Source organism: Anas platyrhynchos, chromosome 4 (genome assembly GCF_047663525.1).
Source record: "Anas platyrhynchos isolate ZD024472 breed Pekin duck chromosome 4, IASCAAS_PekinDuck_T2T, whole genome shotgun sequence".
Taxonomy (NCBI): domain Eukaryota; kingdom Metazoa; phylum Chordata; class Aves; order Anseriformes; family Anatidae; genus Anas; species Anas platyrhynchos.
The window spans coordinates 46566982-46586798 of record NC_092590.1 but is presented as its reverse complement, the minus strand read 5'-3'; the positions used below and the strand labels follow the sequence as shown (position 1 = coordinate 46586798).

The window sequence follows — 19817 nt, the reverse complement described above, 5'->3', positions numbered from 1 at the left end:
TGTGGGCATGGCTCCGGTAGTGGAGATGTGAAGCATCCGTGCGTGTTATCAGAGTTGATTTGTTTGGACTAGGGGAGTCTACCTCCTCTGCTTTAATCTTCTGTCTTGGGCGCAATTGCAGCTCCGCTGTCTTGTAAATGCTGTATAAACTGGGAGTTATGTCCTCCGACTGGAAGTTAACTTTTAAGGAAAGAAATGTGGACGTTGTTTTAGAAAGCAGATTTTGCTTTGCTTTCCAATTAACAAATACTTGGTAAACACTTGATTTCTCTGAACTGAAACTCTGAGGAATGTCCCTGATAAACTTTCACTCCAATTTATTTCACCCCCCATAAATTCTAGTCATAAGAATAAGGGGATTGGCAGCATTCTTTATTTCACTACTTGCTTCATAACCGTATACAGTTTTTTTTCCCCTGAGCCTTATGAAATTTTAGTTTCTGTTCACATCTTTGGATACTGTTTTGGTCAGCCATCTCTGCAAGGTGTGCCGAAGAAAAGAGTATTCCATAGGATGGGATTAAAAAGGCATTTCCTTTTTTCCTCTCCTTTTCTATCAGCCCAAGACCGATATTACTGTGACGTTCCCAGGCACTGAGTAAAATACCTGTTGCTTTCGTCTCCAGTTGCAGGTGTAGGACAGAGCCCTCGCGGCCACATTGCTGTTCCCTTGGCTTCAGCTCTCTGCCAGGCGGAGGGGATGTTGGAAGGCCTCTGCTGGCGGCGGGTCCGCCGACTCCTCATCTTCCTGCCCTGCCTCTGCACAGCTTCACGTGCTGGGGCTTTGCCCAGCCAGCTGCCTGAATGAAGCCAAAGCATGATACGGGATCTGCGACGGTGTTGTGTGTTGGCCATCCACCTTTCAGATGGGCTTCTGTTTTATTTTTTTGGGGTTGTAACCCCTTTTATATATGCGTGCCTTCTATAACTTTTTATTATTTTGTTCCAGCAGGGCTTTTTTTTTTCCCTCAAGCTAAGTGTTAGCACTTCAGGCTGACGTTAACACTAGTTTATGTATTTGATGTAACTGAAATGTATTTACAAAGGCTTGATGTAGGTACTTCTGAGTGAGTGGCATTTTCAGGAACGGAGTGTTTGCTGAGAGCCTGGTCCAGGTTGGAATACTGGGAGCAGGCTGGAAATAAAGCACATCCCCCAGGACTGTCAGATGACTTCCCTCATTTTCCATCAATTACATCCTTTTAGTACTGATAAAATTTGAATAATACATGAGTCAAGTAATTAAAACTTTTACATTTTCTGTTAAGTGTGTGTTTCTCCTCTAAAGAATGCCTGTCTGACCGGGAGGAGCAAGTCTAGGTAACATTGAACCCTCACATCTTCAATTCAATCCAAACATGCACCTGGAAAGCAGGCCCCAAGTATTTTGTGTGGGCATCACAAACCGAGGGCTGGGCCTCCTATTTCTCCTTGCTCTCATTTGCGGCAGGGAGACTACACAATGCCTTAAAAGAATGAGGTGAAAATAAATGAGTGGTGTGATTCTGTCACTGCAGTGCCCCAAAATCTGCTGCTTCTCCTTTCTTCCTCTCAGGAGAAGTCACACAACTTTCTGTGGTAGTGTGCCAAGGCAGCTCATAAAAGCTACAAGTGACATTCAGAATAGTAAAGATGTTCTTTATAAAAAAAAAAAAAAAGTGGTCATTATATATCTGGACTGTATTCTGGCTTGTTTTCTGGGATCATCATCACAAACCAGTAGAGACGTTGAGAACATACTGTAAAAAAGTGCAGAGATGCACGTGGGTTTCTGAGTTTCTCTTCCCCACTGATGTGTGCTCTGTGTGCTGGTAAGGGTCAGCTTCCCGTCCACTCATGCTTTCCAGAGGACGCCCCTAAGACTTGCCAAGCGTGCTGTTCCTTCAGCAGAACACACTGGCAGCTCGCTTTGAACCCACAGGCACACCAAGCCACTGGTCAGCATCCCTGCAGAGTGCCTGCCTGGTGTTGTGTTGCTGCCCCTGAGGGCGGCGGAGACACCAAGTGTGTGAGGTGGGAGCTGGGGGCGGCCTGCTCAGCCTGGGGGCGGCCCTCAACCTCTCCACCTCCTCCCTGAGCTCCATCAGGGAGTGCGAGCCGGGACAGACCTGTGGGGCACCTGTCTGGTGGGTCTGGAGAACAAGTCCTACAGGGAGCGGCTGAAGGAGCTGGACTTGTTCAGCCTGGAGAAGAGGAGGCTCAGGGGCGACCTTATCGCTCTCTACAGATACCTTAAAGGAGGCTGTAGGGAGGTGGGGGTTGGTCTGTTCTCCCACGTGCCTGGTGACAGGACGAGGGGGAATGGGCTAAAGTTGCACAAGGGGAGTTTTAGGTTAGATGTTAGGAAGAACTTCTTTACTGAAAGGGTTGTTAGGCACTGGAACAGGCTGCCCAGGGAAGTGGTGGAGTCACCATCCCTGGAGGTCTTTAAAAGGCGTTTAGATGTAGAGCTTAGGGATATGGCTTAGTGGAGGACTTGTTGGTGCTAGGTCAGAGGTTGGACTCGGTGATCTTGGAGGTCTCTTCCAACCTAGATGATTCTGCAGACTGCAGAGGAGCTTTGTCCTTGGGGTGAGCAAGGTTGCGTGGAGGGAGCTGGGCCACGTGCACAGTGCAGAGGGTACAGAGGGTGGAGGCAGGTAGGAGCAGGACTGTCAACAGAAAGTAGCTCATGGCTGTACTGGAAAGGCTGCATCTCTGCCTTCTAACACTGCTGATCCTGTCTCTCCATCCTCCACACTGTGTAAATGCCCAAGGACGACATCGGTAGCTCGTCCTGCTGAAGTCTCTGCCTGCAGTGGCCATCTGTTGCCCTAAATCTTCGAGGTGTTTCATAATCAAAAGCACCTGTGATTAAGCACCTGTGCCCTCTGAGACAGATGTGCACCCAGTGCAGGTGGTAGTGCTGCCTGTTCCTGCAAGCTTAGGCTCCCATCCTCTGCCTCCTGCTTCTCAGGTGCCTCAGTCAAGGGCAGGGGGTGCCGTCAGCGGGCCCAGGCCTCAAAGGATCCGTGGTGGAGCTCCAAAACTTCCAAACGTTGTCTGATGCGCGATGCCCTTGTTTATTAGTGTGTGAATAGCAAAAGTATTCCAGAAAACTTCCAAGGATATCCATCTTGTGGTTGGGCTAGTGGTGGCAAAAAGTGATGAACGCAGCCTTTGTTTCAGCCGGTCAGTATCAGCATCCCATCACTCGCGGTCTTGTCTTGCCACAGTCCTACAGAGCCGTAACAGCACTCAGTTTCCTGCCTCAGTGTTGTATAACACTAGCTTATTTCTTAGGAAGTTAGGAAACGTGTAATTTGCTAAATTGATAGGAATTTTGATGATAATTTCTTAGGAAATTTCTTAGAAATTGATAAATTTCTAGGAAAATCACAAGTTGCTTTCTTAGGGTTGTTAGTGTTGTTCGCTGAGGTGATCCTGACCACTTAGCAACACTTCCACAGTGGTCGTGATCACAAAAGGAGGGTTTGATTTTTCTCTTGAAGGGAAGAAACAAACTCCCCCTGTTGTGCTGACTGGCTGGTGTCTCCCCGGTTCCTCTGCCATTCCCAGGTTAAAAGCTCCTAGAGGCTGCCTGCGGAGCATCATCTACTTTGTAATACAAACTGGCATGTGGGTTTTTTATTAGGGTATTGTGAATGTCTTAAAGCAAATCACCGTACCATTACATAATTTAATTTGCCGTTGTAACGTCCCTTTAAAACAAGGACTTACTCTTAAAAAATATGTGTGTGTCATGCTGCTTAGTCCTGCTGGTAGGGGAGCTACCGTAGCGGCTGCTTTGTCGCCACTCCTGGAGGCAGTGCCTGGTGGTTTTTCTTTTGTAGTTTTGTGTTGTGCTTAGTATTTTCCTCATCTTTCCTCCCGATTCTGTTCTCTCTTATCAGAAGAGGTAGGGAGCAGATCGCTAGTGCTTGTTAGTGGGGCTGCTCTTGTTTTACTTCAAAACACGGGCTCCTAATTCAAGGTACTACTTACCCAGATGCAGGAGAGACAAATGCATTAAAGGCCAGTTTTTTTCAGCTTCTCTTCCATGTTTTCTTATCAAGTTACAATAGTGAGAAATGGCATGGGTTTATTTATTACAGGAAGAACTGGGTAAATATTAGTTCCTTTGCTAACGCTTAGAAATAGGGACTATTTCAGAAATGTTATCACAGAATCAGCTAGGTTGGAAGAGACCTCCAAAATCACCGAGTCCAACCTCCGACCTAACACTAACAAGTCCCCCCCTAAACTGTATCACTGAGCTAAATGCTTATGCTGCTCAAAACCCAAGATCTTGTCGATGACATTCAGTTTTGTGTTCCCCATCTGACGGAGAGTGTCAGAGACTTGACAAGGAAAGGAAACGAAACCTACCTGGATTTGTTTGAGGGCTGAAGGCTGACAGCCAGGCAGGCTGCCAGAGCTGGAAGGTGTTTAAAAAAAGAAAAAGGAGGGGAAGAGAAAAAGAAAAAAAGAAAGAAAGCAGAATGATCTCCTTGTAAGAAGGCTTGACAGATGATATCCAAGGGAGAAAACTTCAAATGAAAGTAATGCAAGTAAAATAGCGCTGGATGATTATGAATGTTATGGAATTGAGCTACTCCCTGTTAATCACACTTAATTAATATAACCCAGTTGCGAGATGATTTGTGGCTGTTTTGAATAAGCGCGTGAGATCAGAAGGACTGGGTTTCTGCTCTCCCTGTACCAGTGACATGATGTAGCCAGTTTTTATAAGCCGATGCAAATCCGTTGCAAAGCGAGGGAATTAATGGGCACGCCGGATTAAGAGGTTATGGAAATATTTCATTGCTCTTGAAGGCTGCCTGGCCGTGCACCCTTGAGCTTTGCCTTCCAGGGGTGCAGAGGGCTGTGCCGCGGGCCCCAGCATGCAAAGAAGTGGCTGTGGGGTGTGGGATGGCAGTGGGATAGCTGGAGCAAAGCCCCACAGCTGCCTCAAGCAGCAATGCCTGAGGGCAACCTTGTGCTGTGTTAAGCAGCGATACCTGAAGGCAGCCGAATTTATCATCCCTGAGTTTTACGGCGTGCATGGGGAGAGGGTGTGTGGTCAGGGGGCTGCGTGGCTGCTGCGTGTGGCTGCTGCCGCTCTGCTGAGTGAGCTGTACCGCTCTGGGATGGTTTCAAGCCAAGGGATTGAACTTTTTGGTTTTGTTCTGTTTTGTGAATTAAACGTTGGTTTAGTGCAGTTCGCAAATGGGGAGTGAAAGCTTTGTACCAGCTTTAACTACCTTTCAACTCCTGGGCATCTGCATATATCCATAACCAGTCTGCAGCCCCCAGAGTCTGAGATATTTACATGTATGTACTGCTTTCCTCCCCTACAGAAATAAATGGACTAGATGATTTTGGAGGTTTCTTCCATCCTAGTAAATTTCTGTGAAATCAGGTTTCCTCTCTCAGTTGCTTAAAGAAACCATCAGATGCGAGCAAATACTTCCATAGGTCTCTGTTCCCTTAGGAATTAAAACCTGAACTTCTGCATTGTTGTCCTGGGCTAGGACTTTTGCCCCTTTGTTGGTACGAAGAACTGCCCTGCCGCCTTTTCTCTCCAGTGTCACCCGTTAAAATGAGGAGAAAAGTTCATATGTAAGCACTCGGGGGGAAAAAAACAGGAATTACGCAGCTGGTTAAGAAATGCAGTGGTACACGAACAGAGATTTGAACAGAAATGACCTTTAGGGAGTGGTGCATCTGTGCAAGAAATAGCATGTGTCCTTTTTGTTTTCAAATGATCCGTTTGCCATCCTGCATGTAAGAAGTGGTAGAAAAGACGTGAGTTACTGGGGGATTAAGTTACAGCACGGAGTTGAGAGATTCTTAATTCGCAAGCGCAATAGAGCAATTATCTTGAAATAAACTGCAATTAATGCTGCTCTGAAAGGAACATCTTACGGAACAAACCTCTACTAAGCGAACACAGTGTGCACTTAGTCTCCTGTTACATTTTTAGAAAGTTTAACAATTTTACTTCTATGTTCAGTTGTCTTTTAACTCAGTGCTATGGTACACCAGCTTTTTAAACTTGTTTGCTATTATTTGCTGCACAGGGCAGTCGGAGTACTAAATTTAGAGAGCATAGTCTGGGATTTTGTTGATCTGCACTGTTTTAGGGAAGCACGTGCCTGGAAACTTCGTTTCAGCAGATAGGAGTGTTCTGCTCTGGGTGGAAACATTTCTGCTCTAGAGGAGAAAAAAGGGTAGCTGACAATAATAAAGATGCTATTGAAGGAATAAAATGTATTTGTATTTGTGAGAAGCAGACTGTTACACCACGTTAAACATTCCTAATGTTCTCCACACCATGCTGTACTTACTACTCTTTTTTTTTCCCTTCAGTTCTATAGGTGCTGACACAACAACAGTTTAGCAATGGATCAAAGGAAAAATGATAGTTTTGTCCCAAGTATCACACAGCTGGAGGACTTCCTAACAGAACATGACTCCAATGTTGTTTGGCTATTAGTAGGTAAGGTGAATTTATTCTGTTTTGGGTAAGTGTTCTTTTGTTTGTGTGTACTTTTAAACACGCTTCTCAAAATGTTGGTATACAGATAGAGAATTTCTTGCCAAAAGACATCAAAGCATTGAAAACAGATTTTTACTTGCCATATAACTGCTTAGTGATGTATGACAATGCTATTTAAGTAATTCAGAAAGAAAATACAGTATTGTTTCCAATACTAATATTGCTGGGACGCTTGGGAGTGAAGTCCAGTGTGCAGAGGATGATGCTCTGCAACTGCTGCTCTGCAAAATAAGAGCCCAGGGAGAACTCTGCAAAATAAGTTTATTTTAACACCAGAATAAGCCGTTGATTAACAGTAATACAATGACAGGATTGGCATTGTAGCACATGACAGGCAGATACAGTAACTTCACTCTACAGATATTTAATACAGCATGCATCATGTGAATCATGGTATAAAGACACTTGTGTTAAATGACATAACTTTTACACCAAACTGTGTCACAATAAGCCTTTAGGCACAGGGTGCTCAGTTATAGGTAGTTCTTGTAAATGTACCTTAGTTAGACTTATGTTATTCTTCATAACACTGGTGCAGTTGTTTATATTTGTGTGTAGGAACTCTTATTTCCTGAATACATGAACGAGTGGGTAACAATTGAGTTACATTCAGGTCTGAATGAAGGCGTTAGACGTATGTTGAACTGTGACTTTTCCAAGAATAAGCAATACCTGCTTTTCAGCCTTGATTCCTGGACCCAGAGCAAAGGGCAGCAGAGGAAAAAAGTTTCATTTTTGACTTTTGAGAATTGGGTGTGTATGTGTTGGCTACTGGTGCACTGCAATTATTTTTCAGTGGGCCAAGTTGAATGAAATGGATATAGGCAGATAGCTGAGGCTGCTTCCAGAGTATTATTAATTTTCACTTTTAATATGTTGAAGTGGAAAATTTGCACGCAACGTAAATTTTAAGTGTAATCCAGATGAAAATAAGAGAAGTCACCGTGCCAGTAGTTGCTCGTGATAAAATATGGAAAGGACATGGAACAGATCTGCAAATTCTGTCTCCGGAAGCTTTGAATTAAGACCTAGGGGTGTTCAGGTCTTTCACCAAAGAATAAAAGTGTCAAATGGCAGTCTGCAGATTTTTTTTCTTCCTCTGGTTTTCACTTTCTGCACTGGATTCACAGAACAAACAATTACTAATACTACTTGGGAAGTATGTAGGACGTAAGCAATTCCATTTAACAGCTATAAATCAAACCAAAGGCTTTGCTTAGCTTTCTTATTTGCTTGAGCATATTAAATGTACAAATTTATGTTCCAAGGAAGAGTGGGTGGAACTTCAAGACATAATCTAGTCTGTTCCTTTTTTCTAAGGGTAGATTGATCTATGTACATCTATGCAGTTTTGGGGAGCTGCTGATCTCTTCATTTGTAAGAAGGTGCCTGGTATTCTAAAAACAATGACACAAACAGAAAATTCTGGGTAGCCTCCTGTTATTATGAAGTATGGGTACAAGGGCATTAAAGTAATGTTTATTAATCTTGACCCAGTTTCAACCAATCGTTCATTCCCTGCTTTCATCTGCTGACCTATGGCATCCTGTTAAAAGAGAACAAAAAAGATGTTAACAGTTTATCTTCTGTTTAATCCTGAAACAGCTAAATATTGATTTAAGTAAGAGGTGATGAATTTCAGAAATGAACATGCTCTTCAAAGAGTTGTTGCACAATTCTAGCACAATCAGTTTTAAAAAAATCACATGTAGTGAAATGTTTCAAATATAATTTCAAAAAATGTAATTGCAGTGAAGAGGCTTTTAAAATCAAGGAATATAATAGTGAGATTAATAGAGTTTATAGGATCTGTCATTTAGTAGTGGAGACCAAATTTGGTGAGTGGGGGAAAAAAAAAGGGTAAAATTTGGGGCAGATGTGAGACAAGTTATATAGGCAGTGGATAGGACCGTGGTGCCTGGAAAGTGTATTGGTTTGCTGATTTTCTTCAGAATGTCACCTTGAGAGGAGACCTTCTTGGCTTTAGGTTAAGTGCCTAGATGAACTTTAATCTCAAATTAAGTTTTACGACTGGAATGAGACCCTTTGAGTGTGAGTCATGCCACCTTTCTCCTTCACTGATAGAGCAGCTTACTCATCTAAAAGCAAGGTGAGGTAAATGCTGCCCTTGCAGTGTGCCTTCTCTGAATGCCAGCAGCACTTTCTTTTCTGGGGTTTAGTTTTAACCCTCCATGCCTTGTTCCCGTGGAATCACCACCCGTGCAGAGCTTTGACCTAAGATTTGATTTGTTTTACACGGCAAGCAGCTTACTTGCCCAGGTGCATGTGCTACTTCAATTTTGATCAGATTGGATCCCTTTTCCAGTAACAAAAACACAAAGTCATACGAGTCTTTCTCTTCTCCCTTCTCTTCCTCGTCTTTCAACAAAGTGCAGGCACTGTGGTGGAACAGATGACTGCAAAAATTTTAAGTTTCTAGTAAATGAACAAGTCTTTTTTTTTAGTAAAACTTTTATCAATTACCTGAAATCTCTGCAGAGTGAAGACATCATACCTGTGTGTTTTTCTGCACTTCAGTTTTCCCATAAAAAGCACAATAAATCTGAGTTTTTAAGTGTAAAATAGATATAAAAGAAAAACTTTTGCTATAAAGGTCAGTTAATATAACAAAGAGAGGTACCTTAAATACAAAAATCACATTATTCCCTATTCAGCTCTGGATTAAGCAGGTTGATAATTTATTGAGTGAGAGGTAGAAGTAGTCCATTCCCTGGCAGCCCCATTGCTTTTGGGTTTGTCCTTCTAGAATCTTTGAGAACCCTTGTAGTTAGAAATAGGTTACCAGCTCTTAATCAACTAAAGTGAAAATTACTTTGGGGATTAGCAGACCTAATTTTTTTTTTTTAGCATGTTTTTCACGAGATTGCTTTTTCCTCTTTCCATGTTCCAACTGTTGACAGTTTTCTGCTATCCCAAAGACTGGTCTGTTTCTCTCGGGGTCCAGCAGCTTAGAAAATAGTTTCAGGTGTGAGAGTAAAATTTTCTGTGTTCAGGAAATTTAAGTTCGTGGTTTGGAGAAGGATGGAGAAGGAATGTCATTTGACTTCTGTAGATCATATTTTCTTCAGGTATTTTGAAATAAAATTATTGTGTGGCATAATGCTTGCTACCATTTGATCTGTGAAATTTAAGAGCTTGGGTGATAGGAGATGACAGTGAAATGTATGGTGCCTGTCTCCTGCCCTCGGTAGGCCTGTTTTTCAAATTGGGAAATAAAAGACTGTAGTTTTCTGAACTTTGCATTTTGCTTTTTTCCCCTTTTCACACCTTTCTCATACCCTCTTTCTGAAAACACCCATTGAAATGCCTCATCAGTTTCTTTTTTTTTTTTTTTTTGAGAGTGGGAAGAACATTATGCTTTATAATTTTAATAAGGGTTTTATAGTCTTAATAGGTAAGGCTTTTATCTAGGTCAGAATGCTTTAAAAATATTTTAATTCATTGTAATCTTTCAACAGCAACAATATTGTCTTGTGGATGGATTATCTACCTAACTTATTATAATTCCCGGAACATTGGACTCATTCTAACATTGGTTCTGAACAGGCTATATAAGCATGGCTACATCCATATTGGTGAGTGAAGATTGCTGTAACGCTGTTGCTTTTACCTACTGCTTTTTATTAAACTTTGATTTGCTGAAAACCAAGTGGAGGTAAAATCCACGTTCCCTTGTTACAGTAATTTGGAAATGATTAGTATGGTTTTAATTTAAGAAAGAAACAAGTTCAATGACACCCTTCAGGAAATGATTTCTGGTGTAGGTAGGAAAACACCCTCTTTTTCATTGTCTAATTGTTTTGTATTAAAGTTTACTTGATGGATTTTTATTGTCAGGTGTACTTTTTTCTGTTTACTCTTTATACTTATGTATGTAAAGCCCGTATGTTTCCTATTACCTTCTCAAAGCCCTGTATCATTAATGGTCCGCCTCCTAAAAGGAGAAGGTTGGTCCCAAGGAGCCTACACGAGCTGCTTGACTTTGCCTGGTGATTTGGTGTTCAGGGGCACAGCTTCCCACTCCCCACACCTCTGGGGCTGGTTATATGGCATCTGAAGCAGGCGGAGAAACTGTTTGGTTGGGCTCAAAGGAGCGTGGTGGCGTCTCAAGGCTTGGCTCCTTGTTATAGCAGTGTCTTTGCTTTCTAAATAAGCTGTCAGGACAACTAATGATGTTAGTCCATACCAGCAATGTGATCTGTTGAATTTATACTGGCTAGAACATTTCCATCAAAATCCATTACCTTTTTTTCTTTTTTTTTTCTTTTTTTTTTTATATAATTTTAAAACACTTTTGAATAAAACAGGTCAGTACAAATCACTTGGGCACTCACCCACATTACAAAAATATCTGATGTTGAGTCACAGAGGGCTGTATCCCACAACCTCACTCTGACTGCACTTCTGACTTTCATTTATTCTTGCATGCCTTCCTCTCTCTGCTTTCCAGAATGGCTACTACTTTACTTCTAGACTTTTTCTGCAACTATTGATCATAAATGGAGTGTTAACTTTAAAACAAGCACCCAAAAACCACAACCTCAGCCATACCCACCTACCAAAGAGACCCCTGCATTAATTTACATACGTCCTCAAGAATTTAAGAACTGTAATCCAAACTAGCTTCAAATCCAGCTTTTTGAACAGCAGTGTAGCTGAAAATCGTACTGGCTGCTACACTCGATCTATAGGCTTTTATTATAATTTCTATGTGAAACTGCTATTAAGTTAAGACAGCTGGACGTAGCTAGCCAAATATATGGTGTTCTTTATCAACTTAATCAGTAAGAAGAACGTAACATTAATTAAATCCCATGATTAACAGCTTGGCTTCAATCGATTAGTGGTGGTTTTTTGCTTTAACAAATCATGGTTTACTTAACTTTGCGAGTGAAATGAAAAGCATTAGGAAAATTATGGGCTATTGCACTACCTGCTGATCTTTTCATACTCATTAATCCCTTCCTGCTGTAAACACGATTTGTCAAAACAATTGCACTGAAAACTTCATAGCTATTTAAAATTTGAAAAATTCTTCAATCAGGAATCTATATTTCTCTAACATAGTTCTTGCATACAATAGCTTGATAGGAAAATTGTTCAAAATAGCTTCCCTAGATCGTCCCACAAGGTTTGCAAGGTACCTGGGTGTTCCTGAGTGACTTGTGTTTCTCAGACGGTCAGTTGTGTTGTTGGATGATGCTAAACCTGACACCTCTTAGAGCCGTGTACTTGTCATGTGTGCTCTAAACCTCTGACTTCCTTTCTCTTCTGAATGTCAATGTGTTTTTGAAGCTCAGGATACCAACTAAACATATTTCAGATAATTGACCACTGTATTCTTCCTGTTCAGAAGTTAAAGCATCAACAATTTCAGGCTGACACCCTGTAAATTCTCTCAAATTAGGTTCCTTTTCGTTCTCTGTGCTGTCTGGAAAAGTCATGGTTCGAGAAATCTATTTCATCACAGAAGACATGTCTATCAGGTACGGATTTCCAAGGGAGTCACTGTTCTAAATACTGATGTTAAATACAGAAAATGTGTATGTCGAAGTAACACATACCCAAGTGCCATTTTAAAAATGAGTAGTACGTATACTCATATATGTTAAAAATAAACTATTTTGATTAAAGTGTTTTGACATTCTTAGAGATGCATGTTTTGTTAGCTGATCTGCTGTTTGAGCATTATCAATTGGAAGTGAGTACTGAATAAGATTCTAGTGGCCCTTAATATGTGTAAAAGAAAACATTTTAGAGTTTAAAGGAGAACTGTTTTTAATTAGTGGCTTTCAGTCCACACTCTTGAGCTTAAGTCTTGAAGATTTGCTTGGGCCAAGTAGTTTGGCATTTGTATCCCAGAAGTGAGAATAATTTGTTTCATGAACTGCAAACTAGCAAATAGTTAATAACTTTGATTCCTATCATACAAGTTGTACAATGCTGAGTAGACAATGGATATACATGTAGGTTCTATACAAGTTCAGATAATGTGGTAATTGTATAATACTGTACTATTGAGACTCACATTTCTCTGTGCCTTACTATTGCTTGTACACTGTTGAAATTGCAGATCTCTGCAGTGCATAAGGCAGCACACCATGCAGCTACACACAGGATTTTGGATTATTAATCTTTTAACTTCTGTTTTATCTAATTTATTTAATTTAGAATCCAGGATGGATTTATCATATTTCGCTGGTGGAAGATGTACAACCCTAAGCAGAAGCAGCATGGTAGGCATCTTAAAAAAGCTTAAAATTTTAAATTAAGTTTACAGGTAATCTACATAAAAATATTTCCTTTGCACAATTGCGTGCATGTAGTTCAATTGTTATTATGTACCCGAAGTACATCAAAACATCAGAAGGTAAGAGTTCTTTTAACCAGTTCACCTACGTTAGTGGATTAGAACAACACAATGAAATAAATAAAGGATTTATAGTCAGGGACTCAAGGCCTTCTCAAGACAACGCTATTAATCTTAATAGTAGCCTTCATTAGCTGTAGTCTGAGCATAATTGACTCGGTATTGAAGTTTATAACCATGACAAATAGAGACTTCTGAGGTTCTGAAACTGGATTTTAGTTTTCAGGTTTGCTGTTCTGTCAGTATTTTAGCAGAAGTGTTACAATAAGGGATATTCTTTACTATTTGATAACCCTGTGTCGTGATGACATCTGTCGTCATAAAAGTGCAGAAGTGGGGAAAAACTCATTTATTTTTCTTCCTTATCTATGGCTGAAGAAGGAGGTGTAATACTGGATACAAGAGATTAATTGTATCTGCAGAAAACACTTTGAGAAAACATAAATAACGTTGTGATGTGTGCTTAGACATTTATAGGATTAGAATCTAGTTGGATGAGTGTCTCAAGGGCTGCCTCTCTTGACTTTTCAAGTGTCACAGTTCCATTGCTAATTCAGGGAGGTCCAGAGGTGGCATTTGTATGCCGCTTGAGGAGGGCACTAATTGAGAAGGTGACTGAACTTTGGAGGGCCTTCTTTCCCCTCGCTATGCCTCTCTCCCTTGGAATGGCCTCTGATTGCATGATGCCTCTTAGATTTGCCAGGAAGCTTATACAGTTGTTGCTTCTTCAGTACCAGCTCAGCAGTGGTAAGAGTACTGCATACACATTATGCAGGAAGATATGAAACACCTTTCAAAATACTGAAGTAAAATGGGGAAGGTTGCCCGCGTTTTTTTTTTTAATCGAGACATTGCACAATACAAATTCTTTACATTGTAAGAAGACTAATTCAGGAAGTAGAAGCCAGTCTTAAAGTTAATTACATTCTCGTAACCACAGGTTATCATCCAGCAGGTTTTCATAGAATTTTTTTCCATCTGCTAGTTAAAACATATTTCTCTAGTGGCTTACAGAATGAAAAACGAATTGAACTTATTGCAGTAAGGATAGCTGTGTCTGTCTTTGGTGGTGTTTTTGCTTGGCAGTGTTCCAAAACTTTAACCATTTCTGCTGGCATTTAGGACTGCATAATTAGGAGACAAATAATCCAAGTAATTGAGAAGATTAGAGGTCTATAGGTCTGACAACAAAATAATGTGAATAAAGTGCTCTCTTTAATAATTGCTTTCTCTTAGGAAAAATAACCCTGCTTACTTTACATTGCAACTATTTATCAGAGATTATTTCATTTTTAAAAGGAAAATTAAATCTTCAAAAATTCTTAGCCCGTTGTAGTATATTCTTCCCCATACTTTTTAATCTGCTTCATCACAACCTGGATACCTGATCAAATCACTAAGGCTGCTGCTAAATTGCATCCTAAGGATTTCTCTGGTTTCTTTGAGTGTTTGGAAAACCTGTTGTTGCTAGACATTACTGATGCATACCTTTGTTTCAGATCCCTCATAAAAGGAAAAACAAAATAGACATGAAATGTTCCTATAGGAAAATGCATAGACTGAAACTGGCCTATTAAATATTTAAAAATGCCACCAGATTCTTATAAAAACACAAACCTTAAGTCTTCTAAAATTTTTGCTTGGAAAAAGCACATCTTTTGAAGGCTTAAGTGTGAGCAGTAAAGATTAGTTCATGTTTTTCTGATTTATCTTGGTTTTGGAGTTTTGCACCTGAAGTGCTGGGTGGTGCAATGAGGAATGGAGCAGGAATGGGAATTTGTTGTTGATAGCAGTGATAAACTTGGTCTTGTTAGTACAAAAACAGTGTGACCTCAGTCTGTTTTCATTTTAACAAATTTAAGGATGTTGGCCAAGGTGGGTTTTTGTTGTTATTTATTCAGAGAAGGCTAGTGAAGGATCCTGAAGTACTCGTAGACCTCCCTAAGGCGTTGCATCTGGGTGGCTCCCAGCACGTACTGGTTATGGGACTGTTCCTCCCCAGGTGCAGGACTTTGCACTTCTCCTTGATGAGCTGCATGATGTTCCTGTTGGTCCCTTTCTCTGACAAGTACAGTCAAGATCTCTAAATATTGGGCCTTGGGTAGATACACAATGGGCTGCTGGGTTCCTTCTCTTGCTCCTGACCACAGCAGGGGTGGTAGCTCCGGCGTGCTCATTTCTAGTGTCTGTGGGGAACATTGCCTTCAGTTTAATCCCTGTGAGTTACAGATTGGTGACTGCTGTCATAGCCATTGATGCTTCAGTTTCCGAAGGTGTGTTTGGCTTAGAGAGACCAGATCAGATTTTAGAGCAACTCAGATCTCCTGAGTAAATGTGTAGTGAGCACTCTTTCAACTAGGTAATCAGGGGGGAGTTGTGTGAGCATTTTCCTCACATTAACTACATAATTAGGTCACACTATCCAAGGTGAAAGTATGTCTCAAACAGCTCTGTATGTAACCAGCAGATGTTAAACTCACTTTAATGTATTAAAGAGCCAAGTTGCTACTACAGTTAAAATTTTAAATTCATGAAAATGTGGATTGACTACATGAAATAAGTATGCTTCTTGTTAGTTCTCCGTATTTATGCTTTCTGTTTCTCTATAAAACAAAGATGCTTCTTGGTTTGGCACTGAGGATTCAGTGCTGTGCATCAAGTGATTTTTTTTGTTTGTTTGTTTTGTTTTATATGTGAAACTGAATAACCCTCATTTACCATTTTGTGCAGCTCCCTTCTGGATTTATTTTTGCATTGTGACCGAAGGGTGAAATTCCCTTCGGGTTTTATGCTTTGTATACAACTGCTTTGTTTGCAAAGTTTCATTGATTTGCTTGGAATGGCATAATTTTTTTTTTTAACTGTTTCTTAATATGTTGTTTGGCAGCTGTTAACTATCATGTACCACGTAGACAGTTTTTTGCAAAATGTACGCATCTGTAAAACTGTAAATACTTAAAGGAAATGTTGGGGTAGAATTAGGAACTCTTTTCCTACTGTTCATTTAGATCCAAAGGCAGAAACAAGACTGTATATTATGGTGAATGACTTTGAATTTCATGTGTACAACCGTTCTGAGCTTTATGGACAACTTCAAGAATTATTTGGCTTGGATCCCACAATAATTCCAGCAAAGAAAGATGATGAAAAAGCACAAGTGAACGGAAGGCAAAGAACACATGCCAATCTTGAAAGGTAAATTATTATTCACTTTGCTATTTTGTTGATGCTTTGTTCTGCGAAGTGCTGAACTAATTGGGTAATGTTTTGTTAACATATGCTCTGGAGGCCAAATGGTTGAAGCACAGTGGAGAGAGAAATTGCATTGACAGGCCTGACAGTCTGAGTATTTTTCCTTCCCTCAGACATCCTACCACAACAATTAAAAAAAACACAACTGAACAAACCAAATACCCCTTGCTTAATGATCAGAGAAGGTTGAAAAATCTATTTGAAGCACTCTGTAGAAAGGGAGGAGGTGTTGAAAAGGATTATGCTTGCAGAATAATAACGGCATTGCTCAGTAGAAGTAACGGTCCCTCAGGACACTGAATAGACAAAATGTGAGGATCCATATGGTGTTGTGAGGACTAAATGGTTTTTGAGCGTTACACTCAGGCTGATTTGCATTACGTTTTTAGTGGTGTATGATTGCCTGTGTAAATACACAAACTTAATTATTTTTTTCCTCTTTCTGGGTACCCCATAAAGCATGGTGTGGATGTAGAGAGTTTCTCTATTTAGCTTATTTGTAGTGGTGTCAGGTATTCAATCACAAGCCGCTTTATGGGCAGAATCACCTGACACTGATTTATTGGCAAGGGGACAGAAGTTCTAATGAGACTTGAGTCCTTCCAATGCTGCTGGCCAGGCCAGTATGTGTTACTAAATTATGTAGTAGGCTGCTTGCAGCATGCTGTGGCAGTCCTGAATCTGGGTAGGGGCTGTGCCTTCGAGCCAATCTCTTCATAACTCTTTTAACACCCTTACCAACACGTTCATGAAGGACTTCTCCCTTTGCGAAGTGACAGATCCTTCACCAAAGACTCAAAATGAGTATTTGAGGTGTTTTTAGAACAGACCAAGTTCCCCTTAGGAAGATGTATTTAACTTGCTCTGTGTTAAAACATGGCATGCTTGTTTTCTACCTGTGTTAGCTCACGATACACCAGCACCAAAGTGTAACTGGACATGCTTCCAGGCTCTGAGTCTGTAGGCTGCTAGCAGGTCCTTGAGAGGAGGCACTCTCATGGGAAAAAGTATTCCCCAAGAGCTGTGCACTGCAGATCCCTAGAAAAAAAAAGCTTGGTTAGTTCTTCTGCAGAAAAGAGAAAATAATAAAAACAATTTTTTCCGTAGTGTTAAAGTAAAAACAGAATCTCAAGACCCTTCTTCTTCATGGAGATCGCTTATTCCTGTCATTAAAGTCAATGTGAGCACGGTAAGTCAAACAAGTCCCTGATACTCGTAAAAATCTCATCAAAAATACTCATAAAAATCAGGCTTGTGCCTCATTTTTCTTTTACATTCTATTTCATTTTTGTTTTCAGTCATGATTTATAATAGTTTTGGTGCTCATAGAAACAAAGTTATGTTCTCTATTTTGGGAAGTACTTGTTTCTTAGGCTTGTAATGATTTCAAGAATATCACGTAATTAAGCTAGGTAATGGGTGTTACACATTTTTTTGTTTGTTTGTTTCCATACATCTTTTAGTAGGGGTATTTGGCCATTTTGCTTAAGAGTTAATGCTGCCTCACAAAAACAGGGACACTTACTGACATAATAGGATATAAAATACTGGAATTTTGTGCAAGGTAGTATTTTAGTTATGCGCAAGTTATGTACAAGATTTTGGTCCCTAATCTTTGCATAGGGATGGTTAAACTGTATTATTATAAGTGAATTATCTATACATATATGCAATAAGCAGTGTATTACAATTGATTGGGTCTTCTTTTTAATTTAGGGTCGCTTGGCATTTGGGAATCATTATCAGCCACAAACACTTTGTATTAATTTTGATGATGCTTTTTTGACATATACCACAAAACCACCTTCGAGCCACCTTGATCAGTTTATGCATATCGTGAAAGGAAAATTGGAAAATGTTAGAGTCATGCTGGTTCCAAGTCCAAGATACGTTGGTCTTCAAAATGATGAGTAAGTTTTGCTGTTTTTTGTTATTGCTTAGATTCCCTATTTTATGATTTATTTTAAGAAAATCAAGACAAAGTTGATTGTGTTTCTGTGACTTTATTTTTCTTAGTGGGTTTAGATGGCTGGCATTTTTAACACCCTAAAGTTATTAAATGTTGGATCTTTGAAACTGTTCATGGAAAAAGGAGTTGGCTTTCTGTCACTGCAGATTTTTTTGTTTATTATGCTGTATGATTAGTATTCCGTATTTAGTTATTATATTCCTTCTCTTGGATATTATAGCTATATGCAGGCTTTGACAACAGTAGAAGTTTAGGATTTACGCAAGATTTAAGGTGTTTAGTTCTGTAGAGGTGATTTGCATATAGTTTGGAAAATGATAAAAAAAAGAAAAAGAAAAAAGGGAAAAACAGCACAACATGTGATGTAGTAGAAATGAGGTTATCTTCTGAAGGCAGATTGCTGATCCTTTTACCTCTTCATATTCTGTTCCTAGACAGCCAAGTTTATGAGGCTTTAACAAACTAAATAAAGCTAACACAAGCAACCAAAAAAATGGGGTGCTTGCGTGATGTATTTTGACACTGGGTTTCAGGTTTTATTACACTTGAACCAGATAGACATTCATGTACATACTATATTAATACTCTCGATACGGTATGAATTTCATAGCCAGAATTTTCTGCATCATCTTATTCAATGCTTATAAAATTATATATTCAACAGATAATTTGGACAAAGCTGCTAAATTTCAAAGTCTTTCACAGGAATTATTTGGTCGACAAAAGGTAAATAATGCATACTATCCTTGGACAATTGCATGTATGCATTCATGTTAAATGGTTTTATCTATCTGTATAGCTTCTAAGCAACAGTATCCAGAGAATTAATTATGATGCTTCAAAATAAACTGTGCTTCATTTGACTTTACCTTAGTTGGATTTGTATCAGCCAAATCCTGTCACCTATAAAATACCTTTATATTTTTTCAGTTTTAAATAATACTCAGTGGGTATATACAGAATCCCACTCTTCAAACATGACGACAAAGCAAACTTCTCCAACTAATAATGAAAACAAGCTAACAACATTAAAACAAAATAGGATTAAGATACTGAAACTATTAGCTTTTTCTCGTGCTTCCGCTAAGTATTTTCCTTTTATGCTATTACCATCCCTACAGCTCCTGATGGCTGAAGGATAATGTGCGCAGAAAACATGTGCCCTAATTTACTGCAGATTCAACAAATGACCCAGTTCACTGAAAAATGGGAATGCTTTTGAATCCTGAGAGCCTGCCCTCTTGTGCTTCTTTGGCTTAAAAATTAAGCCGCGTGTCTTAACTTTCAGAAATTCCTGCAGGCAATATATGTATAGAAAACAGTTAAGTGACAGTGAAATTTGTAGCACACCAACTAATCAATACAAACATCAAAAAGCAGGCTTGAGAGCAGTGATTTATAAAGGAAACCTCAACACCTCCATCACTTTTTGCAAATAAATACTCTGAAACAGAAGTTAAAGAAAAGTGCTAGGAAAAGCAGGTCAGTATGAGTTTGGAGATCTGTGACTAAGTCAGCATGCTCAAAGCAGAGGCTTCAGGTAGGTATTAGGAAATAGTCTTGGATGATGATGGTAATGACAGTGGAGGAGATGGTTATCTAACCCATCTTTGTGAATGGCCTGTGGTGGGGTTTTTAGGGTTCTGCCACCTCATTCAGGCAAG

At 39.8% G+C, this 19817-nt stretch overlaps 1 protein-coding gene across 13 annotated transcripts in view; it reads left to right on the top strand.

Moving 5' to 3' along the window:
• The window catches only part of BLTP1 (bridge-like lipid transfer protein family member 1), a 113219-nt gene that overhangs the window by 1610 nt on the left and 91792 nt on the right, over nt 1-19817 (top strand). For all 13 annotated transcript variants that reach the window (XM_038178191.2, XM_072037479.1, XM_038178192.2 and 10 more), the window contains exons 2-8: nt 6352-6481; nt 10021-10137; nt 11970-12048; nt 12734-12798; nt 15941-16127; nt 17292-17373; nt 17901-18094. In XM_038178191.2, coding sequence (XP_038034119.1) covers nt 6385-6481; nt 10021-10137; nt 11970-12048; nt 12734-12798; nt 15941-16127; nt 17292-17373; nt 17901-18094 — 821 coding nt within the window. In that variant the 5' untranslated portion in view covers nt 6352-6384. The remainder of the gene's footprint in view (nt 1-6351; nt 6482-10020; nt 10138-11969; nt 12049-12733; nt 12799-15940; nt 16128-17291; nt 17374-17900; nt 18095-19817) is intronic.